At 38.3% G+C, this 19,156-nt stretch overlaps 1 protein-coding gene across 1 annotated transcript in view; it reads left to right on the top strand.

Annotated features, from left to right (window-relative positions):
- DCLK3 (doublecortin like kinase 3) overlaps nt 1-18,897 on the top strand; it is a 32,259-nt gene extending 13,362 nt beyond the window's left edge. Inside the window, exons 2-5 of the mRNA XM_082752119.1 lie at nt 3,197-5,064; nt 11,805-11,937; nt 12,909-13,076; nt 14,509-18,897. Coding sequence (XP_082608245.1) covers nt 3,197-5,064; nt 11,805-11,937; nt 12,909-13,076; nt 14,509-14,705 — 2,366 coding nt within the window. The 3' untranslated portion in view covers nt 14,706-18,897. The remainder of the gene's footprint in view (nt 1-3,196; nt 5,065-11,804; nt 11,938-12,908; nt 13,077-14,508) is intronic.
- Nucleotides 18,898-19,156: the final 259 nt, after the last annotated feature.

The raw sequence follows: 19,156 nt of genomic DNA on the forward strand, positions 1-19,156 counted from the left end.
AGGACAAATAGCAGCAATAAATTTTTAATTGTGATGGTTGATGACCTCTGGCAAACCCCATTACGCTGCTGTTGGGGGAGAGGAGGCGTAGCCAGGCAATTCATTAAGATATTGTGGTTGAAACTCTGTATATGCATGTTATGCAGAGCTTAGGTGGTCTGAATTTTATTTTACACCACTTCCAGAGTATGAACCAAGCGTCTGCCGGGAAATGTCTGGTAGAAGCTTTGTGCTTTTCTCACCCTGTACTCTACACCTGGAGGATTGACTGTAGCTTTCACAAATGCTTTGTGAACTGGCTTTTAAAAATGAAGCTCAGAAGCTGTGCTCCATGCAGCAACCTCTTTTTCAAGCTGACCTGTGCTGTGATCAGCAGATGGCTAAACTTCTTATGCCTGCAACCAACTTGAGCTCCCATTTGTGCTGATATTTGGTGATACACAAGTGTATATTGAGGGGAAAAAAAGACTTGTTTGCATGAATTCATACATATTAAAATTTGCAAGAAATATACGTATTTTATAACCATTAGCACTTACTATGACACTAAAAGGAAAACCACGTTTTATTCTCAGATGCATCAGTTGCCAGCACTCAGACTCCAATTGAAGTGTTTTTGATCCCTCTTCCTTCCTCTCCCACTTCTGTATAAATATGGAAACAAGATTTTTAAGCAGTATGAATTGTAGTTATAGGAGTCATGCGTGACCTTTGAAGGCTTTCTAGAAAAGTTCGTTACTGCCTTGTGTGTGCACTTTCCTGAAAGATTGGAGCTTGCTTCATATCTATCAATTAAAGTAAATTTAGCATAACTGGAAAATAAGTAAAATGCGTAGCTGTAACAGGCAGTTGAAATTAATTTTAGATTTTGTAATACATAGATTAGTCATTGCAACCACTTTGACAAAATTTGGCACTTCCTCCTTTTCTCAGAAAACAGTAGGAGGTACCTTTGTGTTCATTTAGACGCTCAAGTAACTTCTTTTTTCCTGTTAGAAAAAGATGTGATATTATTCTTAATCCTAAAATGGTTGTTTTTATAACTTGTGACTTGTGTCAAGATGTTTTGGTTAGGAACTAAGGCACTTTAGAAAGCACAAAAACACATTCCTGGATTGTGTGTTGTTTTTTTTTTTAATTGAGTGAGACTTTTAATTCATTAGTTATAGAATAAAAAGTAAATCAGATTTCCCTTTAAAGTGTAGCTGACTTAATGAAGAAAGGGAATGTTATCGATATTTGGGTAATTGAAACAATGCAGCCAGACACTTAAAATAAATGGTTTGCAGAAAGGTGTGATAATAGCAGCATGGCTGGGAGAAACATATATCTGTGGCAAAAGTCATTATTAGTGCAGCATTGTTTTTATGTTGTACAGCGATTATAAGCCATAAAAATGTCACACACTGTTCCTATAAGCAAAGTAGCACTTTGAGAATGGGTACACAGGAATCTGGAAATGTTGATTAAATTCAGAGCTTCGGCAGTTCCTGGTAACCAATATGTGCTAGTGTAATTAGAGCTGAAACACCCCCAATTCACAGTCGGCTTTATTCTGGGTAGAATGTAAATATCTGATTGCTGGAAACCTGCTAGCACATATGTTGTCATCTTTTGGTAACAAGAGATCATCCTTAAAAAGTAGAATGAAGACAGAAATAACCTGTGCAACCACCAAGCATTAGTCACATAGCTCTTATATAATGCTTACGTCTTCACTCAGCATGCTGACAGCTGGGCTTCTTTGTAATATTTATCTGGTTCTCCAGTATCTGTCTCATTTGGAAGAGAAAGGAAATGGATCCAAGTGCTAAGGAGCATGCTGAGGTACATGCAGCACTTAGTTTTGAGAGTATTGCAACAAAGGAGCATCCTCCATCGCAGCACTGGACAAGGCAGTAGCAGAATGGAGGTCTGTAGCAGCTTCTCCCCATGTGCTCCCCAGTGAAGGTGGCAGTGCTTGGCATAGTTTTCCTCATCCTAGGTAAGGAGGTGTATTTCCTCTGCACTTAGTTTTTTTGCCTTGATGGGACAAATTAAAATATATAGCTTGAAATACTGAAAATGGCATTTCAACAGTTGAAAGCCAACATGTGGTAGACTTCAGCTTGCCAGAGCTCTTGAACGTGCATCTCAGCCCTAGCCCCAAGAGGAGTGCTCATATACATAGATTTTCCTTTGCAGATTTTCACATTGCTACTTGGCTATGGCTATGTAGTCATAATAATGCATAAAAAAGAGTGGGATTCTCTGGGAGATAAGCCATTTTTATATGGGAATTACCTTGTAATGGTTCAGTAATCATTGTGGCTACTCTTAGGTTGATCTGGGATCAAATGTTTTTTAGTTCAAATGTATTGGATGTCTGTTCTTTCTTGAACTGTAAAACTACTAACAGGAGTTGGAAGTACTCTGTGATGTCATTATGAAAGGTTACTTGTTGAGGCTGAAAAGAATTGTGTGGTAACCAAGTTTTAATAAGTACAAGAGATCTGTGTACTTTAAGGTGACATTATTCTTAGCTTATTCTTGTCTTTACAGACTGAATTTCATGATAGCTTGGCCGTAACCATGTATTACGTTTTAAAAAAAAAAAAAATCTTATTTACTTAAGTTGTTATAGAAACCTAGAAACTTAATGAATGGCCTAGGGAACACGAAGGGGAGGTAATTATTTATAAGAATATAAGGTTGCACACACCCATCTGGTAGCAATTCAAAACCAGGATTAATTAATTTATCTTGATTCATGCAATATAATTGTGGAACTTGATGCTGCAGAGTTTAGTGACGCCAAAATTATAATTGGGATCAGAAAGGTATCAAGTGAGTTCATGGAAGGTAGGTTTGTGCCAGGATGTCAAACAATCTGGATGCAGTCCTAGTCCAAGTAACCCCATTTTTTCTGAGATGACTAACAGATGAAGGCAGTTAGGAGAAAAATCTGTTTCCAGTGTATTTTTTTGAATAACTTCTCTTTTTCACTAACTACTTACTTATTTTCTTTCAAACCTAAGTATGTATTTTCTCACCATGTTTGTAGTTGCATGAATATGGAGATACTCTTTAAGGACAGTTAAAGTTCTTTGAAAGTACCCTTACTCCCTGTGTTCATGTACTGATACACAGAAAACTATTACTCCGAAAGATCTGATGATGGACAACGAATAATGTGCCTGATCTTTCTTTGCTTTAGGACACCGAAGCATGTTTGACCACTCATCTCACAGTGCAAGCTCAAAAGTAACAGAGAGGAAACTACATGGGACTTGTCCTCCGGTTGGTCGTGGAAACTGTGGAAAACAATGTGTGAATGCAAGCAGCTATAGGTCTTCATTTTTTAATCCCTGGAATGGTTTTCATACAATACATTCAGAGCACAGTTCTCTGAAGCCAACGATTATTACAGTGGTGAAACCCAGCAGGCATACACTCAAAAAGATAACCTTGCTTCTGAACAGGAGATCTGTCCAGACCCTTGAGCAGCTGATGGCTGACATTTCAGAAGCTCTGGGATTTCCACGCTGGAAGAATGACCATGTGAGAAAGCTTTACAGTCTGAGGGGCAGAGAAATCCAAAGTGTTTCTGATTTCTTCAGGGAAGGCAATGCATTCATAGCTATGGGGAGGGAGCCCCTTACGTTGAAGAACTTGGAAGTGGCAATACAAGAACTTTGTCCTGAAAATCCTTATGCTGTCAGTGCAATTCAGCAAGATGAGGAGCAGTCCCAAAAACTGAAGAGCAGGCTGTATGATGAAGCATCAAAAGTGGACAGTGGATTTGATGAGGTAGAGATTGCCAAGAATTGCGGTGATGTTATGTCTCCCAGACTGGTAGCTAGAAAAAGTCAAGCCAAGACAAAGCAAGAAGAGAAAATGAGAACAAAAAAAAAGTGGACTAGAGAGAGTTGGGATGGTGAGCAAGGAGTGAGGCCTCCTAGAAAAACCCGAGAAAGTGAGAGGTACCTTAAGCAAGAGAGGAGCCCTGAGAAGGGATTAGAAGAGATTACAGTGGAAGTAGTGAGGTGTGAGAAGTGTGAACAGGAAAGGCAGGCGAGGCAAAAATTACAAAGGGAAAGGCATGCTGAGACTTCATTTGAGAACACAGACCTGGACGCAGGTGCATGTCAGAAGTATCAGGTAGAAAGAAATGCAAAAATCAGGAATAGCCGAAAATCTGAAATTCCTCTAGAAGGTGAAGAAGTTGGCTGGACAGAGAATGGCTGCAGAAAGACCTGGAAACCTCTACAAAGGAAAGTTAATGAAGGGCTGGAAAAGCAAAAAAAGAGCATTGAGATAGAAAGAAATCCAGACAAACATGAAAACCACGAGAAAGAAGTGGTGAAAATCAAGAATGCTGTGGAAGGGCTGCAAATAACTCATGAAGTGAAGGAAGAAAATGGAAGTAGCTGTGTAACTAATCAAAATGGTTGGCTAACAAAAGACACTCCAAGAGATGCTGAGAAACCATCTAAAGTACATAGGGACAGCAGAGAGGGTCAAAGGGCTAAAGAGGAGGGTGCCAGGAGAGAGAGAAATATACACAGAGAGAATGACATGACTCGACGAGAGAAAACAGGAGAGCGCAGAATGAATAAAGAAGAAAACAAGGCTCTGGGACTGGAAAACACAAGCCGGAGGCATGCCATTAAAAACAGAACTGATGTGGAAAACCACTATGAGATTGGCAGGACTATTGGGGATGGGAATTTTGCAGTGGTGAAGGAATGTCGCCACTGCAACTCTAATCAGATCTATGCCATGAAGATTGTGGATAAATCCAAGCTGAAGGGGAAAGAGGACATGATGGAAAGCGAAATTCTGATCATTAGGAGTCTTTCTCATCCTAATATAGTAAGCTTAATTGAAGTATATGAGACGGAGGCTGAGATCTACCTAATCCTGGAGTATGTCCCAGGGGGGGACTTATTTGATGCAATCATAGAAAGTGTGAAGTTCACAGAGCATGATGCTGCTGTCATGATCACTGACCTGTTTGAAGCCCTGGTGTATATTCACAGCAAGAACATCGTCCACAGAGACCTCAAACCAGAGAACCTTTTGGTAAGTATGGGCAAACACACTCTATATTTGCAGGAGTGGGATTTATTTTCATTTTTGTTATGGTTCTTTGAATAGTTTTAAGCAAATAATATGTGAAGAGAATGTACTGTGGCAGTACTGTTTGGAAAAATGAATATGATCTTGAAATTAGCATGACAGTCTACTCTGTGTAGATCTGCTCTAGGCTGTAGATCACAGTGCTTGCAAACAGAAATTCAAATGGAAATGACCTGGCTTTCAGGGGCAGTGAGCATTTGTATTCTGGGAATCAGGCATACTATTTATCATCTGACTTCTTGGTACACAGGTTTGAATGTTTTGCACTGAATCATCAGGTGTTTTCCTTGCAGACCAAAATTTATTAAAATTGCTAATTCCGCTTATTTGATGGACTTCGTGTCCACTGCCGACCACTGTGGCAATCCTCTACTATAGTGATTACAGTTCTGTGACAATTTTACTTTCTTAGGAGCAGAAGTACAATGCATTTATCTGAAATAAGCTGATGGCGATATACAGACGTTTTGGTGAAATATAACACCAAACACTAAAGTTAACTCATATTCACATTGTGCTAAGGAGTTCTCTTTTCCAACACATTTCTGAGGCTACATTCCTTGCATCCAGCACTGAAGTCAGTGAAGTTACTCACGTGTAAGATAGGGTAGAAGTGTTTCCAATATTGACTCTTGGTTAACACACCGATTATAACAGGGTGAAAGTAAGCAATTGTCCCTTGCCAATCATTTGTTATGCTCTTCTCCTAGTGCTCCAAATTTCTGAGCAGAGTTACCAAATATCTGCCTGACTCTAACAGACCTAATTTCTTCTGTTGGTGGAAGATCATAACCAAAAAATTGTTAACAGATTATTAGACCTATATGTCATTCAGTTCTTTAAGGCAATTAACTTTGGGAAAAAAAAAATAAATCTGTATTTCTGGAGAAAGGACATACAGAGGTTGAGCACAGCTGGGTCTGAAGAATTTGCATCCAAACCTTTTGACTAACCAATGGCATCTATACTAGGTCCTGCTATGCATTCTGCCTAGTCTGATGAAAATCCTTGGTATGTGGTGTGTTTGTATAAATAAAAGATGGGGAATGCAAGTGGTTCTGGGTCCTGGCATGCCTTGTTTTGCTGTTTGAGCAAAACTTCACTCAGAACTGAAGGGATTTCTACCAGAAGCTAATTTTTCACTGTAAGCCAGGCTTTGCTCCTTCCTCTTGACAGAAAATAAATTGCTGTATATGAAACACCTGAGACAGATGCTTTGTTTCTCTGCATAATATGTAATCTTTTCAGTGCTGCAGTTAAGTGAAAAGAGACATATGATCCAGGTCTCACCTGATGGTTTTCACATGTAGTTCGCAGCACTGCAGAACATACTGGTGAGCAAAGTTTTGTAACACTGAAGAAATTGTGTTGCCTGCTCTGGCTGAATTACAGAAACATAGAACAGCATTACCAGAACTAACAAGAAAAAGATACCTCTTCTGGTTTCACCTTGCTTGTTAAATGACTGAATTCCATGTTTACGCACTGTTTATGTGATGCTTCTTTTTGAAAAGTTACTGTGTTCAACAAGCTATGTGAGCTTGTAAGTTGTTGATACTATTGAATAGCTCATCTGCTATCTAATAATCATCCCTAAAAATACAGGTGAGCAAGTTTATGGCTTTCTGAAATTTTAATATGCTTTCTCTGACTCCTGAGAGTGACTGGAGCAGTAATAACAGAACAACGTGGACAGCTGCCACTAATTTAGTGTTGGCCAGATCTACACAGTACCAAATGTTACTGAAGCAAGTTTATGGGCTCATCCACTGTTGGTGGGCCGGGGGCTTGGAGCAGCCTTCTGGAAGTGTTTGCATCCTGTGGTGTCTCCACTTTGTCCTTTGTTGTGGGATAGCTACCTCCTGCTTCACTTCACATTCCTACACCACAGATGTTTGTCTGAATTAGTCTCCCTAGGCTGTCTTTGATCAGAGAACAGAAACAGGCTCATACTTTTTCATAGAACCATAGATCTATTTAGGTTGGAAAAAACCTTCCAGATCATCCTAACCAAGTCCACCACTAAACCATGTCCCAAAGTGCCACATCCACATATTTCTTAAATACTTACAGGGATGGTGACTCCACAGTTTCCCAGGTCAGCCTGTTCCAATGCCTACCCACCTGATCTGGGAAGAAACTCTTCGTAATATCCAATCTAATCGGTTTTTGGCTGTTGACTCATTTGGACTACTTTGGGGTCTTTTGGTCCGGTGAATCCTGTCCTTTCTCTTTCTTATCAACCATTTTTTTTCCATATTTCTTAAACCTTCCCAGCAAATGGAGACCGGCAGAGAAAGGATCCTTAGCCTGTTTTCCTAAGGGAATATGTTTTGTCTACTGTAAGTCTAGACAAAGACTTTCCTATTTTCTGTGGGAATCTAGGCTTGCTCCTAATGACTTGAACTTACTGGAAAATAAGCAGCTGGGGAAAGAAGGGAAACCATGTTTCTGTCTCTACAGAGGATAAGGTGGAAAGATACTTTGATGTCTAGTGAGTTATAAGGTTATTCACGCAGAGCTGAAAATCTGTTTTTGTTAGTTTGCTGTCCTCTAGTTACAGACTTGTGTAGCAGCCTACCGTTAAATCCTTTTTGCCTTTCATCTGCCTCTCCCAATTTCATTACTGTGCCTGGCCACAACTTTCAGACTCCTTGCAGTGTAGCTATGAAGCAGAAGACTTGCACTACCAAAACAAAATCCGTTTGACAGGTGGCGTGAAGACAGCTGCTCTGAAGTCCTCCCTTTCCACTAATGGAATCAACTGGCATAGGATGAGGTGTTTAGCGAGGTATCTTTGCTACCAAGACTGAGTGATGTGGTATATTTGCCTCACAGAAGAAGCTGGTCACTACTTTAATGCTAGCTGGAAGAGCATAGGAGGAGTAGAATTTGCCACCAAGGTTTTTAGTTAAGGGACTGTTTAATTCCACAGGTGGTGGCATTTCTGTGAGTCAGAAATTAATTTCAAACTGTAGAGGCTGTTCTTCCGGGTTATAGCAGTAAAAGATGCAGAGTCACATCTTTTTTTTTCATGGTGTAGATTTTTGTATTTGTGATTGTGAACTCATTTTCTTGTACTCTTCCCCAAAATGCTAATATGGTAACTGGGCTTTATAAGTGTTGCAGCTTTTTATGCATTTGAGTTTTTTCCTTACCTTTTTCCTTTCTCGTTTCTTTCAAGTTTTCAAATGTGTATGAGAACTTCAAGTGTAGCTCTTTTATCAATAAACTTTGGTTTTGTGACCCTATTTACAAATAGATAAAGTGCTGTTGAAGGTCTCCAAGTGCATTTGAGTTAAAATTCTATTTAACCAGTTACCTATCAGGAGCTCTCAGTATGTTAAACCTATGCAGGTTATTTTCTATAAGATTTCTTTTATAGAGAGATTATTCTAGCTACTATCCATCAAGGGATGTCTGAAACTCAAATGTAGAAGCAGTGCTTTCTTTCTATCTCTCCTTTTAATATGCAAAAAGTTGCATGGGCTAGCTTGATATCATTATGTCTGTATGTAGAATCTGTACTTCCATACATACATGCATAAAGAGGAATATTAATGCTATAAAACATCTTAAACACATTGGATTTCACAATGTAGATATGAAAACAAGCACCTGGGAGTCATCAACAGACAGAAAAAAAAGACCAGTTTATCCCTTTTTGAAGATGAACTTGTCTTTGTATTAGTATATTATAATCTTTCAGGTGTATGGCTGCTATAGCTAGAAATCCATAAACAGTATTTGGGTATCCTGCTATCAATTCTGACTATCCTGCAAACAATTCTGACTGTCCTGGTTCAGGACTACCAGATGCTGGCTTCCCTTACAGATGATGCATGCAATTAGCTGTATGGCTTAAACTGGGTGTCTACAGACAAAATATGCTGGATGGATGCTGCTCTTCTTCGTGGTAGTTAGCTCTGTAGGCAGGTAAGGGGAGCTCTTTTGGAATGAACTTTTAGAACCAATCTTTGTAGTCTTAAATGCAGATGCTATAACAGGTGTCATGATAAAGCTGGGATGATCCTCTAGCGTTACTATTTTTTGCTTTGTTTGTCCCATTTCAAAGTATGTGGGATATGTCAAAGGCTAGATTTCTCTTGGGAAGATTGTAGATTTCTGTGATACTGCTGTGAGTAAAAGCTCTGGCCTCAAGAGGGAATACAAGCAACCTGAGCGGCTTTTCTTTCTGTAATGCATATTTGCCTGCTGTTTTTGCTGCCAGGTGATGGAAAGATGGACTGGAAATTGCAAAGTTTGGGATGAAGGGAATGGAATGCTTGTTTGATCTGAGCTGACTTTGAGTTGTTAGTGAAGAGGCTGAGGAGATCTGGGCTGAGGTTTTCAGGCATGCCGACAGGTTACACACTGGCTTTGAAACGGTTGTCACAGAGCTGTAAAAATACACCCATGTTGCATACTGTTCCTACCTGTTAAAATGTCAAGTAAACTGAAAGCTAAGTGGTTTTATCCTCAAGAACACGTGGTACAGTATTGCTACCTTGTGCTCTGATGAGAGGTTAGGACTTTGGCTTCTATGTGAAAAGTACACCAGTGTGTTTCATCAAGCAAAATGACCAGACATTTCCTAATGGCTTTCGTGGGTTGGGATTAAGACCAGGATTTCTCCCTTCACTAGTTTCTTTAACGTAAATAAATTATTTTTTTAAAAAAGCATGTTTCAATTATGAGGTTTTGTAGCATTCTACCACTGTTAACCATATAGTTAGAATAGAAATCTTGTGGATAGATGCAGTTCTAGAAAATAACTGTTACTTTTGTCATTTTTCATTTTGTCAGCTGTTGAGTACATAGTGAATGATGACAACAAATCCTCATGAAGTTGACTAATGCAATAGAAGAGAAGATAGCTATTGCATTTTAGTTTTGTCCTACAGAATTTTTGTCCGTGTGGTCATAGGAAACTTTTATTTTCAATTTCATGGTGGCAAACACATTTTTCTCAAAACAGGGGAAAAAAAATCACAAAACTCTCGCTTAATCAAATCTGGATGAGTGCTTGTAGTTTCCATAAAGAAGATAAACGGGAAGTAGTTGGCTGTAATGTAGGTGCGCAAATCTTGTCCCATCCGTGTTCTTAGTTGTCTTGTAATAGAGACCATCTTGAATTTTTGGCTGTCTCAAGCACTGCCTGATGGCAAAGAATGATATGTTAAAGAGTGAAGTATGCCTGTCGCCTCGTATTCTGGCTTGTCTGCTCAAAAACCAAGTGCAGATTTTCTTGGTTTCCCTATATTCATGTTAGATGCTGGTCTGTTCCCCTTAGTTAGAGACAGATAATTTCTCATTAGAAGCAAGTTTATGACATTTTTTACTTAAAGAATATTTGAGTATCAGTCACCAGTTTTAAGAATAGTGATGTGTTTAACTACCCTGTTATCTTATTAATGATTTGATCTTTCAATATTTTTTCTTAAAATAATGTTTCATTAGCTGCATTACAAATTAATGCTAAAGACACGTGTATACAACATTAGAATGGGAACAAGTGTTTTGATTACCTTACACACAAATGCAGGAGATAGGAACTGATGGAAAGGCACACTTACAAGGATGATTCGTTGGATTCATTTCTGCAAAGAAAATAAAGCCCTTTTCTTTTTTCTTTCCTTTTTTTTTTTTTTTTTTTTTTTTTGACCTTTGTGATGGAGTTACATGTTGTCGATGGAAGGAAGACAGGGACACTCAATATGAGTGATCAGCAAGCTTCATTTTATTGCCCGAATAGCCTAACTTTCACACAAGATTATTGGTCAAAAGCACTCAGACAAACAACTAGAAGAAAACAAACCTACCTGCAAGAAAACAACCCCCTTGTGATTAGCAGTCACATAGACCTTGTCCTTGAGGCCAGCTACTGGTAACAATATTTTCCTGAATTCCTCAATTGGGCGATGTGGGAACACTGTCATGGGAACTTCTCATAGTTGCCCTGGTAGCTTGGTTTGCTCAGCTACAGCAAGCCATGGGATTTTTGCTGTTTCAAAAAATCCCTCAACAGTTACACTCTTCAAGTGACACTGTAAAGTCAGTGGCATACGTGGCAATATCAATTACCATAAAATCATAGGATCATCTAGGTTGGAAAAGACTTTCAAGACAACAAAGTCCAGACATGAACTTGACCTAACAATTCCTATCATTAAACCATGTCCCTTAGTGCTGTGTCCACACATACTTCAAGGGGTATTTAGGGGTAGTACTCTACCACTCCCCTGGGCAGTCCCTTCCAATGTCTGACCACCCTCCCCACAAAGAATTTCTTCCTGATGTCCAGTCTAAACCTCCTTATGCACAAGTTGAGGCCCGTAACATTCTCCTTTGCTTTCCTAAGGTGAAAAATAAATGTTTAATTCACTCTCCCTTATTTTTGGTCTTCCTCCTTTTTGTTTCTTTGAAATTAGTGTGCCAGAGTTTGAAGAGCAAAATTTTCTTTTTTCAGTATTACTTTTCTCTCTTATATACATGTGCTGTCTTGGTACATGGAGAAGAGTAAACTTTCTGAATACTGTTTATCAAAATATGTTTTCCATTTCGTTTTGTTTTGGTTGATGGTACCATTATTAGAACCTCTTCCTCTGTATTACTAACTATTTCATTTATCTTTTGCAATCTAAAAATGCATGTGGACTAAATATATATTTCATCGAATGTAGGTTCAGCATAATGCAGATAAATCTACTACACTGAAACTAGCAGATTTTGGCCTTGCAAAGCTGGTTACAAAACCTATATTTACCGTTTGTGGAACACCAACGTATGTTGCCCCTGAGATACTTGCTGAGAAGGGTGAGTGTATACATCTATAATTTCTAGTAAATCATCCAATTGCTCTTAACTTTCTAATCATGGACATATTCCATAATGTTTCATCCTACTGATATGTCTTTACAGGGTAGGAGGTTGGCTAGCAGCAAAATCAGTGAAAGGAAAGAAAACCTTTTAGCTTTTGACAAACACAAGCATGATATCAGTCATATTTACATTATTGTCTATGTGATATAATTGTGATTTCCAAGCAAGCAACTTACTAAATTACCATAGAAAATAATTGCTGAAGTGGTGAAATAAGCAAAAGTTTGTCTTGCAACCTCAGGATAGTCACTCCCATTTTGTGACTGTAAACCAAACAACTTTCCAAGGCCCTCTGATGCAAGAGGATGGTGAACGTGTATGCTAAATACATGTAACAAGCCAAAGCATCATTCACATCAGAGAGAATTTTGTTGATTTCGTATCCAAAAAGACTCAGACCTGGAAAGGAGTAAGATTTTGATGACTCAAGAAAAGCTATTTCTGTGTCTTGTTCTGTAGAGCTGGGTTGAACATCTCCAGTTATAGTCAACTTCAATGGAAACTTGGCACTCTTAGTGCTTTTTTTTTTTTAAAAAAAGAGAAACTTTTAGAAATATGCCCCATGTTTTCTCAATTAGTCTCCTGTTGACATTGGCCTTGTAAGACAGACAGTGATTGTGAAACGTGTTGAAGAAGAGAGGCGCTGTGTGAGAGCTGTGAGTATTAACAGAGCAGATCCACTTGCAGAAGTGGTGTACCAGCCACTTACTCTTCTGCTGACCTTGTCTTTCTAAGAAGCTAAACAAAGCTTCTCTGTTTTGTAGAGAAGAAAATGAAAAAAGAAACAGCTCCTACCAGTCATGAGTTGTGTTTTTTGTTGTTGATGCTGCTGTTTGTTTTTGTTTATTTTCTAAAACAAGACTTAGTAAAAGATGTTTAGCCATGGTTTGTATTTTCTTCCTTAGGCTATGGGCTCGAAGTAGATATGTGGGCAGCTGGTGTGATCCTTTACATTTTGCTCTGCGGTTTTCCCCCATTTCGCAGTCAGGAACGTGATCAAGAAGAGCTGTTTCAAATCATACAGCTGGGTCACTATGAGTTCCTTTCCCCATACTGGGACAATATTTCTGCAGGTAAGTGTGGTGGTTTTACTCGGGTGGGCAGCCGAGCTCCACCACAACTGCTCTCTCATTCCCTCCCCTCCTCAAAGAGGAAGGGGGAGAAAATACAACACAAAGAGCTCGAAGTTTGAGATGAGAATGATTTAATTAAAGGGAAAGGGAATGGGGAGAAAAAGAAACAAAAGAAACTATAAGGCCGCATGGAAGCACAGAGAGAAAGAAAAAGTTATTCTCTACTTCCCATCAACAAGTGATGTTTGGCCTTGTTCTGGGAAGCAGGACCTCAAAAAACGTAGCGGTTGTTCAGGAGGACAACCCTCTCCCCCACGAAAGCCCCCCTTTTTATTCTTGAGTGTTACATCAGGTGTTATAGAATATCCCTTTGGTTGGTTTAGGTCAGCTGCCCTGGCAATGTCCCCTCCCCATCACTTGCCCACCGCCAGCCTGCTGGCTCTTGGGGACTTGGAGGGAGTCCTGATGCTGTGCCAGCACTATGCAGCAATAGACACAACACTGGAGTGATATCAGTGCTTTTTCCTGCTATGAGTGCAGAGCACAGCACTGTGTGGGCTGCTGCAGGGAAAGGTGACTCCATCCCAGACAGACCCAACACAGTAAGATTCAACATGTATACCAGCTCTGAGAAGCTCTTCCCTGGAGTGGCTTGGACACAGAGAAGCTGCCTTTTGTTCATGACAGAGATGTCCGTTAACTTTGGGATGTCTTACAGGTCTGTTTTATATGATGATTTCGTATTTGCTTTAGATCTCAATTTAGTCCTCTGGTGGTATCAGTCATGGTGAATCTGAATATCAGGACTGATTGATGTAACTGTTCCTTTTCTAAGGCAAGAAAAAAATTTTGCTCAGCTGACTTGTAAGAATTATCTCTGTAGGAAAAAAGGCACCAAAATTACCTCCAGTGTTATGTTACCTTTCTGTAAAGATGTGTTTAAAAAAATCTCAAGAGATGAAAATTAATTCTTTTCTCTGCAGAATGCAGTGTGAATTTTCTATTGAGATCAGTGGGGTCATTTCTTCCCTCTTGTAGGCTAGTAGTATCTTTTCTGCAGTCTTCAAAATCAGACAGTAAAACCCTTGTCTCCTTATAAGATCTTTTAAAGAGCATACTCAACAGAGTTCTATGACTGTTGTGCTCTGAGGTATAAGATTCCCATTGCTAGTTCCTGTGAATCAGAACACCTAGCTGCATGCCTTCAGCATTCCTTCAAGATTGAATTCTCTTCCCTTTTCTCTTTCTTTGGGGGAAAATGGTGTGGAGATTTAACATCTGTCACTAGTTCTAAATCTAGTTGCTAAAATATTTCCTGGGGATAGCCACAAAAAAAATGTTACTGTAAAACTAGTAAGAAAGATTAGAAAGATGCTTTGTGTAGGAATAACCACCAATTTTATTTTTTCTTCTTTTCTTTCTTTCATAATAGCAGCAAAAGACCTCATAGCCAGGCTGTTGATAGTGGATCCCCAAAAGCGCTACACAGCACGGCAAGTACTTCAGCACCCTTGGATCAGAACAGCTGGAAAAACTAATGGCAGAAACTTGCAGAGGGAAGTAACAATAAATATTGAGCGTCATTTCCGGACCCAGCGCCGAAAGGAAGTTGTAGATGAGGACACATGAAGTCTCTTCAAGCTCATCTATTTGTCCCTTTTTATAGATTAACATATTATTTGTTTTCTTTTGTAAATGAATTGAGCCCTTAGTGTATAGATTTTGCTGGCCATCATTATAACTCTCCTTGATTCTGAGATTCTGAATAAGGATAGAGATCTAATTTGCATCCCCACCCATGTGATGTCACTTGGGAGCGTCTCTGACAGCAGTGGGTACTAGATATTTCCTGGAGGGTATACATTATTTTTCTTTAAATGCTGATTAGAACTTTTACATTATATAATGTATATCTTTTTAGATGGCAAATGTTTGCTTCTGTGGCCAACATTAGTGGTGACTGAAATGTGTTTTCTTGTCTTGTTTTGTGTGATACCTTCAGGAGTTTTGCATTTTGTTTTTTATTTTATAATGTTTTGTGTTTATAACATTGTCAAAATGGCTGTCTGCATACACATCCTGCACTAATTCTTAAACCAGCTTTTCACAAGTTCCTGCAAGCAGTGGAGAAGGTGAGGGAATTATTTTTGTGTGTATATGTGTGTATATATACACACACATAAAATATATATATTATTTAGCTGTAGTATATGTTAAATAAAATGTAAGATACTGTTTATTAAGTTGTAAGTAAAGAAAAATCGTTGTAGGTGAAATGAGATATTTTATGGGAGATATTATATCTCCCTTGGCAATATATTTTCTTTGGATGTTCTCAGGGACGGGGCAGTAGAATGTACAATGTTTCTGTTAAACTATCATGGTTCTGTATAGTATGGTAGTTTCATTTCTTTATAAGAAGAGGTGGGAAGATACCATGACTGATACGGTTTCAAGGCTAGAATAATAACTTTTAAAACATTTTTGTTCCTACTCTGGGAAGTAGGAAGTTAGCAGTTTTAAGGAAACTATTCCCAAAGGTATACTTACAGAATGATAAACCAAGCTTTTTTTTCATACTGAATTTTTTATTAAGAACCATCCACATCCATCTGTGACTCCCTCATGCTGATGGAGAAGAGAGAGCTGGAAAGCTCCTTCTGTGACTTAAGTTAGCCCTTACTCTTGTCGTTCCCCTCTCATCAACATCCTTCAGAGCTGAATTGCTTTTGTACACTTGTCAGTGTAGTTTTTTTTTTTGTTTGTTTGTTTGTTTTTTATGTTGCCTTCCCTTGGGTCTCTTTTTCCTCAATTCTGTAAGAATAGGCAATGTAATGAAATTACATTAAAGTTCAACTCAGGAAGAGCAACTTCTTGTTAGTCTGTGGGAAGGTCTCCCAGGGGACATGTCATATGCTTCGTTGCTTATGTTATTTTTAATTGGTTTGGATGGAATTTTAAAGAAATCCTTAGGGGGGAAAATGCAGCCCTGAGAAGGGACATGACCTTAAAGAGCTTTTGAATCTCAAAAATTTTCTTTAACTAATCAAATCCAAAAAGCACTCTACTTGTCTGTTTTATAATGCTTTGTCCATGAATTACATGTGCTAGCAAATAATATTCACAACAAAATTATCAGTAGTATTAAGATAAAGTTCATAGCTTGTAGAATTGAATGAAGGTGTCTTGTAATGAGATATCAGAAGCATTTCAGAATCAGTAGAACATGTTCATAACTATAAGAAACAGGATATTATTTTTGCTGAGTGCTAAAATTGTGTGTGAATTTTCTGAATTACCAAAAAGTGTGTGGTACTGTCATCATGTTTCTGTTTCAAGCTGTGACAATTTTTTCCTCAAAAATGATGTATGAAAGTAGAAACAACTTGGATCTTACAAGAGAATTGTGTTTTTAGTTAGTTGGCTTGTTTTAATACGTATTGAATTAAGACTTGCTGTGGAATCCAACAATTTGTAAAACAAATGAGTCAAACCTTTACTGTATGCCCAAGTGGTATTTATGATATGTCATACCTCTGCTTTAGAGACTCTGAGTTAGGAAGACTTTTCCTGTTGAAGAATGGATTTAAGTGCTTTCCTATGTGTATCCTCATATTCTAAATCTGTTACGTGGTCTTTGAATACTAATAATAACTTCTCTGCTAATTTAAGTCTGTCTTGGATGTGGAAAAATAGCTTCTGACTTGCAATATTATATTTTGTAATTATTTTTTAATATAGTAGTTCAGGAATAAAGTTTGAAATGACAAAAAAGTATCAGCAATGAATCCGATGGTATGGAGTTTACTATGGGTTGCCTTGTTGCCTTTAAGAACACGTCTACAGCCTTAACCCTGGTACAGAAGATAAAGAATTTATTTGCAATAAATATAAAAGTAATTATTTTATCAAAGATCTTATTTTTCTCTCAAGTTCTCTAGGTTTTAGACTTCTTGAACACAGACTGTGCTGCGTGCTGCTATCACATAGTGTCTGTAAGCGCCAATGCTCATGTGGCAGCACTGTAGGACTGGATTGGTGATGCTAACAGACCAGTGGCATTAGGCCCTCCTTCAGGTTGGAGTCTCAAAAAGCTGCCAGGTGCTTCTCAGGGCTTTTGCCACCTCCTGTATCTATCGTATTTAGATAATCCTTCCTTTCTTCCATTGCTTTCAATCTTCTTGCTCTGCCTCTGTGCTGCTGTAAACTAGTTTCCTAGTCATTCCAGATTACATTACCTGAAGTCTTGGGAATGTGTGTGATTTTGATGAGCTCAGCCTCAAGCATTGCTTGCTGATGTTGACAGTTGGTAAGATTAGAGAGGACTCAGACAAATGAAAAAAAAACTTGGTCTCAAAAATCTCTAGTGTCCCCCATATCTCCTGTTGTCTCTTCTCTTCCTACAGCATGACATTCCAATATAGACCTCATCTTTACTGTCTGTAAGACACACTTTCTTCTGCATGAACCTAATTCATGTTACAGAGGTGAGTTTTTATTTGCAGTTTTTCCTTTCCACAGAAAATGAGGTAAGAGCTGTAAGATAGCAGGAACAGGTCAAACTGCAAGACTTTACAGACTTCTAAGGTGTCAAGATCCAAACATACATTTAAAGAAGCAGATCACCCATATTTCATTTCCTGGTGACACACATCTGTGAGTTTTCTTTTTACTGAGCCAACACTTAAAATCAGTCAAAGCTTTCAACTATAATAGTCACAGTGCAGAATAGCTGGGCTCTATGTGAGGGTGTATTTGCTACCAGAGATTATCAAAAGGATTGAAACATTTTGAACATTCTTGAAAGCCAGTGTAAATACAATTGTGTCATAATCTTTTCATGACTCTATTAGGAGTTTCTGAACATTAAGTCCAGGCTTTCAGTGCCCAGATTTGGGGTATTAGTCAATCTGCTTGAGAATGTAGTAAATTTGCTGCGCTTATAAACTGATCTTCCCAAAGAAGAGTATAAGTCTCTCTCTCTCTCTCTTTTTTTTTTTTTTTTTTTCCTCCTGTCTCCTAGATTTATCTTAATTTCAGAAATGTATGGACAATGTTTTTCATTTTCTGGCTGTGCATTCCTCTATTCTGTGCAAGTCTACCAGTACAATGAATTACTATTGATGTTCTTGCTCCTGAAAGTAACACGGGCACTTTAGCTGGACTGGCAGGATATGTTAATACTTATTGGTATTACAGTATATCTTGTATGCAACTATGCCAAAAATGTTGTTTTTCTAAATTAAAATATAACTTTTCCATTGAAGTCTGTAAGATATTTTTTCCCCTGAGAAAAACAAGCTATACAGTGGATGTTATGTTTCAATATTTCCAATAAATTAGGAAACAATTGCCTGGGCAAGTATTTTGAACCTTTTTTTATTTTTATTATGCCCCCACCCTACGCCCCCTTAATTTATAATTTATTTATTTGGGTAATGTTTCTTGTAAAAGTTGGCATGTTCAGTAAGTATTGTGTGTGCTTTCATTTACACATAGAAGAACCCCTTATAATGCAGTCTTCTGAGCAGTTACAAATGTAAACAAACAATCCCATTAAAATCAACACAAGTCTTTGCAATACTGGAGCTGAGAGAGGTTCCAACACTATTTTTGTCCCTGTATGTCACGAATGGTTTCCAGTAGGATATTAGAGCAATTGTGATAAGCATAGCTAGTTTCATTGAAGCATAATGCACACAGTACTAAATTTTGTAATAAATCCTCATTCTGTAAAATACAAAATTATTTAAAAACATGTTTTGTTTGTAGAAATGGGCATTGTAGTTGAAATTGAGTTGATTGCAGAAGTGGCTTTTTCAAAGAGTTTTAGTAGCTTGTGTATAACTCATTTCTGTTGCTAAAAAATGTTTTTCTGCAGGCCTGCAGTCTTGGTGGAAACAGTAGAAATAAAAATGCATCCAATATATTGATGGTGTTTTAGAACAAACTACCTTCTCTCTGAATGTGAGCATGTGAGATGAAGTGGCTGCTACTGTGAGAATCAGTACACACTCTCATTTATTGTGTATTGGTACTTAGAGACCACAGCCACCTCTCTACTCTGAGAATTTAAAATA

The sequence above is a fragment of the Aythya marila genome (assembly GCF_965140915.1).
Source record: "Aythya marila genome assembly, chromosome: 2".
Taxonomy (NCBI): domain Eukaryota; kingdom Metazoa; phylum Chordata; class Aves; order Anseriformes; family Anatidae; genus Aythya; species Aythya marila.